The 15,796-nt window shown below is 53.9% G+C and overlaps 6 protein-coding genes across 6 annotated transcripts; 4 read left to right on the top strand and 2 right to left on the bottom strand.

Annotated features, from left to right (window-relative positions):
• Positions 1–1,384: 1,384 nt before the first annotated feature.
• Positions 1,385–3,014, top strand: BO97DRAFT_420539 (uncharacterized protein; the record flags this gene model as incomplete). The annotated part of the gene is made up of 2 exons (XM_025696664.1): positions 1,385–1,626; positions 2,831–3,014. 2 exons carry the CDS (start codon positions 1,385–1,387, stop codon positions 3,012–3,014), a joined length of 426 nt encoding a protein of 141 aa, XP_025555382.1.
• A 2,466-nt stretch (positions 3,015–5,480) lies between these two features.
• Positions 5,481–6,929, top strand: BO97DRAFT_475068 (TauD/TfdA family dioxygenase; the record flags this gene model as incomplete). Its single annotated transcript, XM_025700378.1, has 4 exons — positions 5,481–5,792; positions 5,856–6,121; positions 6,214–6,474; positions 6,566–6,929. Exons 1-4 carry the CDS (start codon positions 5,520–5,522, stop codon positions 6,927–6,929), a joined length of 1,164 nt encoding a protein of 387 aa, XP_025555383.1. The 5' UTR covers positions 5,481–5,519.
• Positions 6,930–7,158: 229 nt separating this feature from the next.
• BO97DRAFT_440037 (anaphase promoting complex subunit 2) lies at positions 7,159–10,378 on the bottom strand. The gene is made up of 2 exons (XM_025698037.1): positions 9,726–10,378; positions 7,159–9,654 (listed from the first exon to the last, which is right to left on the bottom strand). The coding sequence occupies exons 1-2, from the start codon at positions 10,317–10,319 to the stop codon at positions 7,291–7,293; spliced, it is 2,958 nt and encodes a 985-aa protein (XP_025555384.1). The 5' UTR covers positions 10,320–10,378; the 3' UTR covers positions 7,159–7,290.
• Positions 10,379–11,138: 760 nt separating this feature from the next.
• Positions 11,139–11,678, bottom strand: BO97DRAFT_410641 (Pkr1-domain-containing protein; the record flags this gene model as incomplete). Its single annotated transcript, XM_025696141.1, has 1 exon — positions 11,139–11,678. One exon carries the CDS (start codon positions 11,676–11,678, stop codon positions 11,139–11,141), a length of 540 nt encoding a protein of 179 aa, XP_025555385.1.
• A 221-nt stretch (positions 11,679–11,899) lies between these two features.
• BO97DRAFT_128645 (uncharacterized protein) lies at positions 11,900–12,728 on the top strand. The gene has a single exon (XM_025690029.1). It carries the CDS (start codon positions 12,120–12,122, stop codon positions 12,684–12,686), a length of 567 nt encoding a protein of 188 aa, XP_025555386.1. The 5' UTR covers positions 11,900–12,119; the 3' UTR covers positions 12,687–12,728.
• A 623-nt stretch (positions 12,729–13,351) lies between these two features.
• Positions 13,352–15,502, top strand: BO97DRAFT_440039 (sugar porter family MFS transporter; the record flags this gene model as incomplete). Its single annotated transcript, XM_025698038.1, has 5 exons — positions 13,352–14,105; positions 14,167–14,639; positions 14,703–15,048; positions 15,120–15,196; positions 15,263–15,502. The coding sequence occupies exons 1-5, from the start codon at positions 13,568–13,570 to the stop codon at positions 15,500–15,502; spliced, it is 1,674 nt and encodes a 557-aa protein (XP_025555387.1). The 5' UTR covers positions 13,352–13,567.
• Positions 15,503–15,796: the final 294 nt, after the last annotated feature.

Here is a 15,796-nt window from a genome sequence, read left to right on the forward strand (position 1 = left end):
AAGAACTTTGTACGCATGCATTATCGATGGCGTCCAGTCAGACTAAATGCAGCTCAAGGGTGGTCAAGCAGATGCGGAAACAGACCGCCATTGATGTGCTACCACCTAGAGAGCACTTCTTGATGCAGGCCCATATCTCGATTAACGCGAGACTTTATCAGCAGCATTTACAAGCATTTCTGATCATACATGAAACATACCACAAGGTCATGAGACACAGGGCTTGCTGCGACCAATTCGGAGAACTAATCAGCAGCTACAAAACCATCGCAGGTCGTGCAAGAAAAAAAGCGCGAGTGGAAGAAACATTTCCTTGAAACAGGAGAAGAACCATTACACCTGGTGAGCCTTATAGATAGATACCAGGTCTCTCGCCCTTCGTTTCTATCCTCCTGCCATTTAAGGGGTTGAAGTATCTGCAGTGGGTAAGGAACTTGGCCTGAATAAGCTTCTAGTGAATGTCATGCTTCGTACGCTGTCCTGAAAGTGTTCGCAATGTTTACCGCCATCACGGTCTCTTGGTATACCTAGCAGTGTGCCATTTTTCGGAACATTTCGAAGTCGTACTTGACATTACCACCCGCTCTCTCTACTGTCAGGTTCAGTGTCCCGAGCTTTTGCTAGGCTCTTCTTCCGTCCTCCAGTACATTGAGGACACTTCGGCTAGAGGCTGGACGCGATTACATTGATACTAGAGAGACTATTCACATGGATTTCTGGCCTATTGAAGAAATTTGGAGTCCTCGAGACGAAGGTATCCGGGTATGGTCAACTGATAATACTTCACCTTTACCACCCGGCTGGTAAATCCCGGAGGGATTTGCTTGACATACTTCAGGCTTCTCGGAAGCACTATCTCAGCAACGGTATCGTGGGCAATAAATATGGCGGACTGCTCATGGACCTCTTCCGCGAGTTGCAGAATTCAGCCCGTTGGGAGGTCAGTCTGCGGATGTCGCCGCCGCCGATAAACGACGACACTGACGTCGCTGCCGCCAATATTCCTGTGCCCGCGCTTGGGTCACTTTTCTCGTTGTGGTTGCCCTTTGAGGTGCTGATTTTGTTCGTTTTTTCCTGTTCGTTGTTTCGCTTTACAGGAGAGTTGACACTGTCGTAGCTGTCGTAGCTGCCGACACATGGACTACCTCGGTCCATAGGCGTTGACGCAGACTTAACGTTTATTGCAGCATGTACATTGTTTTTTGTGATATTTATCCGATTGACTTGGTCCACGGGACACTTTCCAAGTGTTATTGCATCTCTGCGCAATCTCATCTTACTTTACCAAGATATGCTGCTCGAAAATTCAAGGAATGCGTCATATCCTAGGGTTATAATTCTTGCACGCAACCTACCCCGACAAAGCCAATAACTACCTTCACCCATGCTCGAGGAGTATAGTCTCTTCGTGCTGTGCTCCGCATCTAAGCGCGTGCACGGCGCCGAGATGTCGGAGGGCGGGTATATCCAGGGGCTGGTGACGATAGCGAGAGCTGGGCGCTGGGGCTTACGCCTCCGCTGTTCTGGGAATTCTTCTTCAGCCTCTTACGGGTGTATCACGGCTAATTTGGCAGCCGCTGCCTGCCGCCGCCTGGCCTCCTGCGGCGTGGCCCTAACCCCCGCGATGTTAATTCTATCCAGTCCGGTGTGGTGCTGTACAATCTGCACATGCAGAATTTATAGACGGCCCCACGACCCCCGGACGTTTGGTTACTGGACCTGCCCAGCTCCGCGAGGGCATCCTTGTGACTAGAGCTGGCTGGATGCCGCTGCCCGACCAGGTGTGTAGATACTGTCGCAACCTCTCCTCCGGGAGGGTGTTCCGCGACTGTATCAGCGCAGGAACTGGGCAGAGGTGCAACAAGTGCCTTCATGCGATTTTACCTGCCAAGAGGTCCGTACGACAATATCCTACTTGGAAAGACGTCGAAGTTTCTATAATGGGCGATCTGGCAACTCAGGCTTCAAGTTAAAAAGATATGCATTCGACTACGATAGATGGACTTAGAATCCGAATCATTTCCAGGGTGATTTAAAAGCTATTCCGGGAGCCTGCTACAATACCCCCTGGTGGCACTCACACTGCTATTGGCGATTACCCTCTAAGATATCTGGAAACCGTCGTGCCGCGAGGGGAGCGGATATTACCAGCCAGGCGCAAGTCCAGTCTATGGATATCCATGGAAACGACTGGCGAGTCATGATTGGGTAATCCGGTGTTTACACGAGAGCAGTGCACACTGGCCAAGAGAGACTTTCTGTGGCACAACGCACGACATGGCTGTACGTACCTTTCTAGCTCCGTGTTCGTATATCTTTTGACTAATGGTATTGTTATTGTTATGTTGAAGTTGATTTGCCGTCGATGCAGCGAGTAGCAGCGAGCAACAATGTTCCTCGCCTGAGCTACATGGTATCGGCCCCCGGGAAACAGAACTCGCACCATTGTTCGATTTTCTGTATAGACAATATGAGTCTGATCCTTTACTACCAGCAGCCGACTACGCCATGGTTACTGCCTTCCCAACACACGAGACTGAGTTTAATATGTCGAGGTTACTGTGACCGCCGACACATGGTCCAGGTCAGATCTTCAAAAATGTCTGCCACAACCACTCGTCGCGGGTTGCTAAGAGCGGTATTAAGGAAGCTTAAGTTGAGCTTGGCCTTGTTGGAAAGATCTACTCTCTCGGCACTGAACGCTATGGCTCCACCGGACTGCACAAGGTCGCTTAGGAGAGGTTTAGGTCGTATTTAGCGAGCTTCTCATCTAGGGTCCACGAGTCCACACTGCTAACAGTTGCCCCTACTGTATCCGGAAGTTCAACAGTTTGACAGGTCTAATCGCCCACCATGAGACCGGCAGCAAGCGCTGCAGCGCGCGCAGTCGCGTCCTGCAGGATCCAGCGATGGATTGGTCCACCGGCGGAGCTGCGCGCAGTGCAGAGCCCCTCGAGAGCAGCGCGGTCGAGTCCAGGGCAGGCAACATGGGGCGCTGGACTGCCGGCCAATGAGATGAGCCTCGCTCGGATTGACCGACTGTCCCACGTCAAGTGGTAAGCTACCTCGTGTCTAGTACGCAAGCCGCTATCGCCGCAATACGATCAATCCGCGGGCACATCCGCGGTGATACCGCCCAGGTACTCTATGGTCATCCCTGTGCCTCCTGCAAATTCGGTCTTTCTCACACAAGGTTGTTTTAAACATAATTTCGGGGAGCTTCACCGCAAAATATCAAGAAGCAAGTGGTGCCTGACCGACTTGTACCAGTGAAGTTTTTAGCTCGAGTCCTGGCTTTGAAAGCTCAGTCTTCTGACGGGTTTGAATCATGAACATGTAGATGCGGGAGGAGCTTTATGATCTTGCGGCAGGCCTTGAATCTAGGCCGAGCTTGAGGTAGTGGATGGCCAAGAACGGGGAGCATGGCTACAGTTCGGAAAGCAGAATAGCCACCTCTACAGGAAGGAGCTCATGAACTGTTCTAGTTGACCCATTCCAGAAGCGGGGAGGTTCCTCATCTACTTCCTGTTCACCGCGGGTGTCTTTGCTACTATCGAGGTGCTGCGGCTTTGATACATGCAAAGCACCCCGGCTAAACATAGAAGCCTTTGCATGGAGATGAGCACTGGAATTGTCCAGGTATACTACGAATCCTCGCTATACCAGCCACAGACCAACAACTCCGGTGCATACTCAGCTGATATACTTCTGAAGACCCCAAGAAGTATGGAAACCACATCCCGGCTTGTACTCGAGGGCACAACCGCCCTGGTGAACTTACGCTTCTGTCAATGGAGACCGGGCCGGTTCTATTTCACGCGACCTGGCCCATCGTCCAACTTCTTACGTCGGCTTGAAAGGAGATAGCAACTCTATCATGATACGGAATCTCTTTTAGCCAAGAATTTCGAATCCGGATATGTCAATTAATACGACAGCTTCCAGGGAAGGGACCAAGAGAGCGACTGAAGTCCTCAACATGGGGTACAAACAGGGCGGTCCTGAGGGATTGATGATATGTCTGGAATGAGCCATTCTCGAATCGCTAAGCAATATTAGTAGCTTGTTCTTATTCCACTATATGCTTATTGAAGGTGAAGTCATAATAGTATTGGAAAATCGACGAAGGGTCATCAAGAATGTCCAGTTCACACGAAGCCACAGCTTATGCTTTGTGGCTGCGAAGAGGCACAGTTGCATATTTCGGGGCTTGCTTCTTGATGCTTGGGTGTCCTCCTCTCTACCGTCTTGCAGGCAACTTTGGCACCCTACTGAAGAATTATTTGGCCCTACTCTAGAGAGCCATAGAGACGACAAGACCCGTTAACCTGTTACAAGACTCGCCAGACAGACTTAAACAACAACCAGGCAATAGGAGCCATTCAAGCGAGGAAGTTTTCTTTGGGTGAATAATGAACCAGAACTGAGCCAATGATAGCCAAATTCCTTAAATTCACCCTGTATTCCATCCTATACCTTCTCTATATCCCATTATGGCCAAGAACAGAGTCTCCAGGTTCGATGACGCAAGGATTTCTAAGGCCTTAGTCAGTGATGGTGAGGATACCATGATGGAATACTGCCTCTCGTCTGTCTATACTCAGCCAATCAAACTATTCATCGCGCTAGTCAGGGTGTAATCTTTATCCTAGGACAATGAGTAAATATCTGCTCAATCAGATGTTATAGAAGATACTGTATAAAGTTAGTACTCTCCTCTCATGCAAGATGGAGCGTGAGGCGAATGTCGCGGACTCAGGTTATGTGTCGGCTGTGCGTGTCCGAGACAGGGCTTCGAGCACTGGGCTTTCTACGTCAGCTGGGCAGACTGACAGTCACCTTTTTTTTTCAAATGGCTATAAGCACCTTTCTCTCCAAGAAACGAGAGAGTTTGACATAGAATGGCACGAAATCTACTTGAATCTAAGAGTAGCTAAGTGATTTGTGAGAGAAGCAAAGATAATCATATAGGGAAACTGCACGAGATCGTGTAAGCACCTTCCCGAATAGACAAGTCTGAATCTATCGCGACTTTGTCCAACATCACATCTCGACTTGCTGTTACTACAGTTACATTATTGCCAATGCCCCGGCCGATGCATCTTCTCGCCCGAGAGTGATAACGTTATTGACCATGTACTGTACATGGAGTGCAGACAGGAGTACACAACATCACCACCGGAGATTGCGCCATCGGTCCACGGCTTTCGCGATCGCCCGCCCACACGCCGTGCCACTGGTTCAATCATAACCAACTTCTCAGTTCACGGTCAGGCACACCATCCACTCCACTCCTTGCAACTGCTTGGTGCTCAGCGATCATCCGGTGCAGGACCACACTCCCTGACGGATCCATGGCTTGGCTGATGCGCCAGGGCGGAGGGGAAATAGAGGGGTAGATACGAGGTATATATGTCACCCCTCGCTCGTCGAGAAACACCCTTTGACCTAGTACTCTGAGACTACCAATCAGACAGTATCAGCCAAGCCAGCATTCGCAATCCCAGACACACTTCACAATGGCACTGACCCAACAAGCCACTTCCATTCCCTTGGGCATTTTCCCCGACGGCCTCAAAACCACCGGCCAACACCCCCCGCTCTACGAACACATCCACCCCTTCGACAAGTTCCCCAAAGAGATCACCGGCCCGACCGTCTGGAAGCCTGAAGACTATCGCGAGCACCCGGAGAAATGGACCCATCGCTTCACTGCGGAGGAGATCGAGGAACTGTCCACGGCGGCCGATAATTTCCTGGCCAACAAGATCCCTATGACGGGGATCAGCAAGGCATGCACAATCCCACCCGTATCTACTTCCGTCCCCCTAATATACTCACTAACCGCCAAGCAGAGCAACTTCCCCCTCCCCAACCTCTCCAAGCGCCTCACAGAACTCCGCGCCGACCTCCTCAACGGCAAAGGCTTCATCCTCTTTAAAGGCTTCCCCGTAGAACGCTGGGGCAACCACAAATCAGCGATCGCATACATGGGCCTGGGCACATACTTAGGGTACTTCGTCAGCCAGAACAGCCGGGGCCACGTGCTGGGCCACGTCAAGGACCTGGGTGAGGATCCGACGCAGATCGACTCGGTGCGCATCTACCGGACGAACGCGAGGTGAGTTCCCTACAGCAACGCCCACGAACCCAGTCCCCTCTCTCTCATGACCCAGACCCGGCGCCCAAGCCCTAACATAAAAATCACAACAGACAATTCTTCCACTCAGACGACTCCGATATCGTAGGGTTACTCTGCATCCACCGCGCCAAAGAAGGCGGCGAATCAGACCTCGTCTCCTCGCACCACGTCTACAACACACTCGCCCACGAGCGGCCAGACGTTCTCCGAACCCTGGCCGAACCGATCTGGTACTTCGACCGCAAGGGCGAGACCAGTCGCGGCGAGGACGAGTGGATCCGCACCAGCGTCGTGTATCTTGAACGCGGGGAGCATCCGCGCGTGTATACCAAGTTCGTTGTCCAGCCTCCTATTTCCAGCCCTACCTTCCCAACCACCCCTCCCCTCAAAGAAAGAAAACTAACCAGATGCGAAAAAAAAAAGATGGGACCCCTACTACGTCCGCTCCATCACCCGCTTCTCAAACGCAGGCCTCATTCCACCACTCTCCGCAAAACAAACCGAAGCCCTCGAGGTGCTGGAAACCACCTGCAACCGGCTCAGCCTGCACATGGTCCTCGAGGTCGGCGACATCCAGTTCCTGGCCAATTCGCACGTGCTGCATGCCCGCACGGCGTACATGGATCATGCGCCCCCCACGCCCCGTCGCCATCTCATGCGGTTGTGGCTTGCCACGCCCGAGAGTGAAGGTGGCTGGCGTCTGCCGTTTTGGGATAGTAATGAGAAGAAGCGCGGGGGTATTCAGGTTGATGATCAGCCGCCTGTTGCGCCTTTGGATGCTGAGTAGGGTATTTTTTTGTTTTGGGGGAAGGGGGGGGATGGTTCTTTGATTGTGTTTTGGGTTGTACGATTGATCCCGTTTTTTAACTTCGTGCATGGAAATACTGTTTTTTATTGGAGTTTGATTATGAAAAATGTAAGCTTGTGTGTACGTAAATGTATTATGGTTATATGGAAGGTCTCGCTATCATCGTGAATCGTACATCGCTGCACTGCGCCGCTTTAGCAGCGTGATACTGCCTGCCTGACTGGTACGTATAGTATACTAGCGAGGACCGCGTCACTAGAGAACCAATGCAGAGATACATGGGCTACCCCAGCGCGGCACTATCCCACTCCCCAATCTAACCCCTGTATACAGACCTAGTCTAAGTCTTAATCTTATAATTTCCCCCACTCACAATCTCCAGCTTCCCCTTCGCAACCATCCCAGCCAAAAACTCCCGGAGCTCCTCGTTGCTAAACGGGAACCCTCCCGGCACGGCGATCTTCAGCATCATCACGATCCGCTGCAGCGGCATGGCGCCCTGATTCGTCAGCATCCCCACGATGAATTGCCAGTAGAGGTTCATCTTCTCCATCGCGGCCGCTTCGGCCGATTCCTTGGCTGCGGCTGCGGCGGCTGCTGCGGCTGCCTCGGCGGCGTCTTCGAAGACGGGGGATGTGCTTGGGTGATGTGGGTGCGGTGGGTGGCGGGGATTACTCGTGGGGGTGGTCGGGGTTGTGGTTGTCTTGGGGGAGGTGGAGGGGTGGGTGTTTGCCGGGTGGGCGGCGTCGGGTTGGTCGGTGGAGGAGGAGGTGGAGGAAGGGAGGACTTCGAGGACGCGGAAGGTGTCGCGGGGATGTTCGTGGAGGATGCGCTTGCTGACCCAGAAGAGGCAGGCGGAGCGGACGAGGGTGATGGGCATTTGGAGTTGGTGGGCGAGGTCGGTGGTGGTTTTGAGGGTGGGTGCCGATGACGAAGAAGGTGAGTTGAAGGCGTAGATCACCGTCGCTTGCCAGGTGGTGACTTCGTCGACGAAGACGCGGTCTTCCAGGTCCAGTTCGACGGTGACCTGGCCGAGGCCGTTGAGCCAAGTGAGTTTGCGGGATTGTTTAAGGGAGCCGAAGCCCTGGGCGTAGCGGTGTTGGAGGGAGGCGACGGGGTCCGGGACGCGGAAGTCCGGGCCTGGGAGGTCGGGCCAGAAGAAATGGGACAGAATTTTGGCGTGGAGGTCGGTGGCATGCGCTGGTTGCTGCTGGCTCTTGTGTAGGCCTTGATCGGCGCGGACGACGCTGTCGACGCGACGCGAGTCGAAGATGTCGCGGAGCATGACCTCGCAGGCCTGGAGGGCGTTGTCGCCGAAGCGGACCTTGAGCAGTTCCAGCACGGCCATCTCTTGGTCGAAGTCGGTGCGCTTCTGGAGTAGACGCTCCCCGAGCATTTTCTGCATCTCCTTGACGAACATCTCCTTCGAATCGAACAGGCTGATCAGGCTGCCGATCACGTCGGATGTCTTGGATTTCCGGTAGTCTGGCGCCGCGTCCACTGGGTCCGGCATCCAGTTCATGTCATCCCAGTCGAGCTCGCCGCTGTCGGCTCGGAGGGAGTTCTGGTGTGCCTTGGTTAGCTCCGCAGAAAGCTCCACCAGGGTGTCGGGGTGGTGGGTGGAGGCTGTTTGGCCGTCCGCGTCGGCAGGATCGGCCAGCAACCCGCCAACGATGACTTGGATGGTGTCATCACGGTCGCGGAGATATCGACGGATGGGCCGAGCAATTCGATCAAGGAGGACGCCCTTAGGATCAAGTAGATTAAAGGCTCGGATGATCGAGATGTATACCTGGAGGATCTCGATTGTGGATGCTCCCGGATGTAGCAATCGTTGATTGAGGACGGCGATGAAGGATTGCGTCAAATGGTATCGCGCAGCTGGATAGGTTGTGAAATGTCGGAGATCCTCGATCGCACCGCTGCTTGCCGGCCACTCAACGATCACATCGAAGAGTTCGCTGGTCCGTAATGCGCCTAGACGCGCAATGCCAATCTCCTGCCATTTCTCGACGTCGCTCAGGGTCACGTCAAGGTTGCCAAGCTCCTTTTCGCCCGATTCGGGCACGTTGATGATCGACAGGACTTGGACGACGAGCTGCGCAAACACGTTCTCGATCCACTGCCGCAAATGCTGCGATGCAAGTGAAGGACCCTCCCACTGGGCCGTATAAGCTGCTCGGACAAATTCAGTCATCATGGTATCCATCACGCTGGCGAATACCTTCTGTGCCTTGTCACCGCCCATCCCCACGAGCTGCAGCCCGTCAAAGAGCATGAGCAGCCGCTCCCGCGCAGCACCGACCCGGGAGTCCTGATCCGTCAACATCTGCATCCTAGCAGCCGGGGAGGGCTCATCGCGCCAGTCCTGATAGGACACCGAGCACTGGCGATCAAGGTCCATATCATCCACGCCGCCAGCCCCCTCAGCAGCCGCTCGTTCTCTGAGGGCATCAATCCCCAGAATGACCAGCGCCTCCTTCATAATCTCACGACCCAGCAGCCCAGACGCCTGCGACCACGGCAGCGCATAGGCGACCATCATATAAAACGACCGACACAGCCTCCCATACACATTTTCCTGCACGCCTCGATACAGTGCGCCAAGGATATCCACCAGTGGCTCGAAGTAAATCCTTCGGACCAATTGCAGACACACCACAATCCTCTGCAACAAACCATCCTTGTCCGGCTGTCCCAGCGCCTAGAATCCGCGGTCAGCAAACGCGCACCCACACATTCCCTCTCCCCTCCCGTCGTCAAAGCTTAACTAACCTCGACCAATCCGCCCCGAACATTCTTCAAAAAGTGCCTCCGGATCTCGAACCCGTACCAATCCAGGATACTTTTCTGCACCGCGTCCCCCTTCGGCCTGCGCACCCTCCGGTTACCTAGAAACGGCTCGAGTAGACACGCAAACGCCTCCAGCACGTCGGTCTCCGCCGTGCGATGGCGATTCCACAGTCTTAGGAACTCCGTGGGCTCCGTCTGCTCGTATCGGAGGAGGGTCGCGTAGCCGCGGTCCGGTACCGCCAGGAACCCCGTCGCAACGTCCCATGCGCGGGTCCAGGTATCCTCGTCGAACCAGGCGCCGTCATCTTCGTCGTCATCGTCCGAGGTGGCGATTTCGGTTTGCTGGGAGGTGGTGGAGGCGCGGAAGGTAGGGTTCTCGGTTTTCTGGGAGTCGGAGTCGGCGCTGGGGTGGGTGTTGTGGGAGAGTTTAGAGGACGGGAAGAAAAGCGGGGGATTGGGGCCGAGGGTGTGTGATTTCGCAGCTGTCAGAAAGTCGTCGAGAGAGGCTGGGGGGAGGACGGAGGAGAAAACGCGTTTGCGACGGGTGGTGGTGGATGTTGTTGATGTTGGTGGCATTTTGTGTTCGTGGCCGCGCTTGCTGGGTGGGCGATCATTGAAGGGAGGTCATAGTAGGGATTCGGACAGAGGGACGGTCGTTACACGCCTTCTTCAGGGCGGCATTCCGACGTAGATAGCTTGTCGTGGGTGTGATGGAGCGATTGAAGGAGTGGTGCAGGTCGGTGGAATTGATGCTGCTGTTGATTGTTTGGGGATAATGCGATGACTCAGCGGGCTTATCGATAAGTCATAACTATCCGAATGAGGAAATATCCAAGCAAGCACGGCATAGCAGCGCAGGACAGAGTATTATACATACTTTTGACCTAACAGACTACAGAGGTTGTACAACTGTGTAGAATTCAATACATACCCAGAGACCTTTGGCCGTAGAAGACTTCACAAAGTGGGGTTCTCGTGCTTGCTTTATACGATAGTATCGCCGTGCGAGAAAAATATAAGTCTGCCTTCATCTAAGTCTGGCAAAAACATTGGACGTCTATCAGCACTGGGCTTGTCGCGTTCCAAGCAGTATGGGGGCCAGCTACTAATTGGACGCCCTAGGCTGTAGCCTTCATATACTGTGAAGTAAGTCTATAATGATGATACATTGGTAAATCATCAATCTACCGGCAGGGAATGCCATCTAATGGGAGTCTCGTCGGTGCGAGGAGAACATAAGACCACGCAACCTTTGAGCATATGTATCAGACCCGCCCAGAAGACAGATGTATCGGAGTCTGTTCTGAGGGTTGCGTTTGCGGAAGTAACCAAAATCAAGTCGAGCCGGGGTTGGCCGCGAGTGGCGGTTGTGAGACCGCGAATCCTGTGGCATCACTAGGCCGCGTGGTTGTCATCCACCTTCTCCCATTCACTATCGGTGCTTTGGTAGCCCGAACTCTCGCCGCTGACGCTGAGACGCTTCCGAATTTCGCCTTGCGCCTCGGGAAGTTGCAGTGTGGCCGAGGCAGTGGTGGACCGGGGAGCGGAGGTGGGCACTGATGCAATCTCTTTGCGCAAGGCGACCTGTTCGGTTTCGGTGTCACTGTCCGTGGTGTCGAGAGCACCGGGAGTCTTCCGGGTGCTGCTGTCGGGTTTGCCCTCAGGTTCGTCGTCGTGTTCCTTATCCGCGTGCTTTTGCTTCTCCGCCTCCTCGGCCTGGAACTGCCTCACCTCCCGCGCAAACCAGTTGATGGACCACCAGAGAGCGCCCGATAGGAAGGATAGGACCAGGAAGTGAATGCTGTAGGTGGCCAGAAGGAGGGATAGGAGGAGGGCCTGCAGCGCTGCAAAGGTGACGTTGGTTGCGACGAGGAGCGTGGGGGTGGGTCCGGGGGTGAAAATGCTGGACCAGAGGTCCTCCATAAACGAAGCCATAATGGCGATCCGCTTCCGGTCGATTGGTCGGCTAGATGCGGGGGAAGATTGCAAGGTAGGTTAAAGATGAGTCTGGGCAGCTTGGTAGAAGCTGGAGAAGGAGAAATGACGTCGCAGCCGGAAAGTGGAATCCGCTGTTGCGATGGCCGAGGAACTGTTCCTGCGCTTATTTTTTCTTCTTCTTGCCGGCGCACTGTGTGTTGCGAAGTGAGTGGCTTCACTTTCCGATCTCGCCCACACACAGCTATCAGTGCAGTGACCACAGATTGGCGAGCACCAGTATCTGGTCTGTGTGAAATAAAGGTGCGGGAGAGTCGAAGAAGCTGGTGAGGTCTGAGCAAGGGAGAGAGAGTCGGGGAATGTTTGGGTTGCGGGGGAGAGCAAGACGGATCGACCGAGCGGGAACGGATTGGGCGGTCGGCGTTTGATTTGAGCCGATCGATGGTGGGGAAATCCGACTGTCTGACGTTTGGTAGACCAGGAACTAGAACTGGAACTGAACTAATCCGCGAATTTACCCCGTGGGGGAGAGTGCAATACGTAGATGAAGGTGGGTTGAATGTAGTTGTGAAAGTAGAGACGAGAAATAGAAGAGGCAGAACAGATTCAGGTCACTTGAAGAAGGAGAATAAGAAAGAGGGGGAAGAGAAGGGAGGAAAGGGAAAAAGGCCGCCCGCCCTCGTGGCGGTGGGCAGCAGAGATGAAGGAAGCAGCAGCCCAACGCAGGCGTGTGTGTGTGTGTGTGTCTTGAAGCGACTCACTCACTGCATCACGGGATCCCTCTTGGTTTGTCGGGTTTGTCAGGTTGTCAGGTTGTCAGGCTATCAGGCTGTCAGGCTACCTAGCAGTGAACTGAACTTGATCGAACCTCCTTCCACCTCCGTTGCCGTCTCTCTATCTCCCCCTCCCAGGCATTTATCAGTGATCGGCAGATGCAACAGCGATCCTTGCTCTCTCATTCATCCAGAATATGCACCTGTCATTCTCCCGACTCCAGGAACTAACTAATGACACGGTCACCCTCCCTGCCCGTGACCGGCTGTGGTTCTGACCCATCACGTCCACTGATGTGAAACCATCGATGTCGTTGGTCAGAGGAGTCCCCAACTGGGATTGATCAGCTTGCAGTCAGATGAAGAGACTAGGCAACTCTTCTCGTACAACCCCCACGGAACTACCCCGACCTGGTCTGAAGCCAAGTCGAATTCCGTTTGCATGTCCGCATTCGGCAGATGTTTAATCATGACGACGGCACGTGCAGCAACACGATGACAAGCACACTCAAGCAGACCTGATCGCAGGAGAATGATCACAGATCCTACCTGGTGGCCTGATCTGATCAAAGCGCTTCTTTTCTGTTCTGTTGTCGGGCCTGGAGTTTGATAAGGAACCATACCGGCAATTCGATCTTGTTCCATCCCCAGTCGGCTTCCTTCGATGGGATTCGCTGCTTGGCTGCTTGGCTTCAAGGACATGCTCTTTTCCCGGCCCACCTGCATCCACCCCTTCTATTCGACCATCCACCCTGCAGATCACAGCATTTAGGGTTATTTTCTTCTCCTCTCTTCTGCTTCATGGCGCTGGACCATCCGAGGGCCGCCAGCTGGGTTAGAGCCAATCAGGTCGTACTGGTCCGGCCGCCGTTTCCTTGGTCTTTTGGCTGCCTCCGACTGGTTCCAAGCTTCGACAATACTCACTACCCCGAGGCCCTGATAACTATAAGTAACACTGCAACCTGTCTGTAGATCGTAGACTTCTCTGGTAGCATCGACCACGTGCATCAATCTCCTTGTCTTCCTCCTCCTCCCCGACCCAATTGGGCTCAATCCTTTCAACCTCTTTCTCTCCTTCTCCTCCTCCTTTCTTCTTCCTCCTTCCCATTCGTGGTCATGGCGAGCAAGTCAATTGATCAGCCAACAAAAGACCTTGCCATTGATGGTCGATCGTCCATTCAAGGGTTTGCCCACCATGCCGAGGACATCGCTGATGGCCGGGAGCCCTACGGTCCACCCGGTATCAAGGGTCTCATGGCCAATCCCTTTGTGCTTCTATGCGCCGGGTGCTCAACACTGGGAGGTCTTCTCTTCGGATACGACCAGGGAGTGGTCTCCGTAATTCTTGTCATGAACCAATTCCTCCAGCGTTTCCCCGAAGTAGCGGAAGGACACTCAGGGGCTGGGTTCTGGAAGGGGTTGATGACGGCGATGATTGAGTTGGGCGCGCTCATTGGCGCCTTGAACCAGGGCTGGATCGCGGACAAGATCTCCCGGCGGTACTCCATCATCGTTGCCGTGATTATCTTCTTGATCGGATCTATCCTGCAGACGGCGGCGATGGACTATGCCATGTTGACGGTCGCTCGGTTGATTGGCGGTCTGGGCATCGGAATGTTATCCATGGTGGCTCCGTTGTACATCTCAGAGATTAGTATGTCTTGTTCCTGGTGGAGGCTTTGACCGGATCATTTCTAATGCTTTGTTGTTGATAGGTCCTCCTGAGTGTCGCGGTACCCTCTTAGTGCTAGAAGAATTCTTCATTGTGCTCGGAATTGTCATCGCGTACTGGATCACTTATGGCACTCGATACATGGCGGGCGAATGGGCCTGGCGACTGCCGTTCTTGCTGCAGATGGTTCCCGCGGTTGTTCTGGTGGCCGGGGTCATTGTTCTGCCTTTCTCTCCGCGATGGCTCGTCTCGAAAGGAAGAGAGGAGGAAGCCTTGCACAGCCTATCGCGACTGCGCCAACTGCCCGCAACGGACAAGCGCGTCCGCCAGGAATTCATGGACATCAAAGCTGAAGTGCGCTTCCACCAGGAGATGAATGCGCAGAAGCACCCCAGCCTCCAAGGAGGCAGCCTGAAAGATTCGCTGTTGCTGGAGATGGCGTGTTGGGCGGACTGTTTCAAGAGCGGCTGCTGGCGGAGAACCCACGTGGGCGTTATGCTGATGTTCTTCCAGCAGGTATGCTTCCAGCCCTCCCTCTCCTTTTCTGTTGATCGTATTCAAGTCTAACATGTTGCATAGTTCGTGGGAATCAACGCATTGATCTACTACTCGCCTACCCTTTTCGAAACCATGGGCCTAGACTACGACATGCAACTCCTCATGTCCGGAATTCTGAACGTTCTGCAGCTGGTCGGCGTGGCCACGACAATCTGGACAATGGATAGCATCGGCCGTAGGCCCTTGCTCCTTTGGGGTGCAGCTATCATGGCGCTCTGCCACATCATCATCTCCGTGCTGGTCGGTCTCTACTCGGACAATTGGCCCGCGCACCGAGGACCCGGCTGGGCCAGCGTGGCCCTGCTCTTCGTGTACATGATTGCGTTTGGAGGATCTATCGGCCCCGTCGGCTGGGCTATGCCTTCCGGTACGTACATACTATGCTCCGCCCCGCTGCACGCAAACGACGAGACCAAACATACTGACATCAATCCATAGAGATCTTCCCCTCGTCCCTCCGCGCGAAGGGTGTGGCCCTTTCCACCTGTTCCAACTGGCTCAATAACTTCATCATCGTAAGTCCTCAATCGCCTTCTCCTATTTTATGCTCCTGAACAACCCGATTGACTTCTTTCCACCAGGGCCTCATCACTCCTCCACTCATCCAAGACACAGGCTACGGAGCCTACGTCTTCTTTGCCGTCTTCTGCGTCCTCACCTTCCTGTGGACCTTTTTCTTCGTCCCCGAGACGAAAGGCCGCACCCTCGAGCAGATGGACCACATCTTCAAGGATAATTCCAGCGAAGCTGACCGGGATCTCCGACGGGCGGTCGAGGCTCGGATCCTGCAGGAAGAGGAGGGTCAGGTTGTTTCTGTTTGATTAATTAATGTAACCGAACTCCAGCCTCGTTCAATTCGAGCTTAAGCCGGAACCTTGTTTAATGTGGCGTCGAGTCCACTGGTGGATTGGTGCACTGCCGCTTCGATTCTTTGTGCATAGCATTACTTAGTACGTGATGAAGTTATGAATCTTATTTGAGAATTATCTTCTTTCTTTCTTGTCTGCCACTGTAGATCCTTTTGCCGTGATATTAATCCTTCCCGACCTGGCGTTAGCTTGTTTGCAGGTGACTGTGGCTTCGTGATAAAGAAACTGGAAGTGTTTTGTGAGTCT

Source organism: Aspergillus homomorphus, assembly GCF_003184865.1.
Source record: "Aspergillus homomorphus CBS 101889 unplaced genomic scaffold BO97scaffold_3, whole genome shotgun sequence".
NCBI classification, from domain to species: Eukaryota; Fungi; Ascomycota; class Eurotiomycetes; order Eurotiales; family Aspergillaceae; genus Aspergillus; species Aspergillus homomorphus.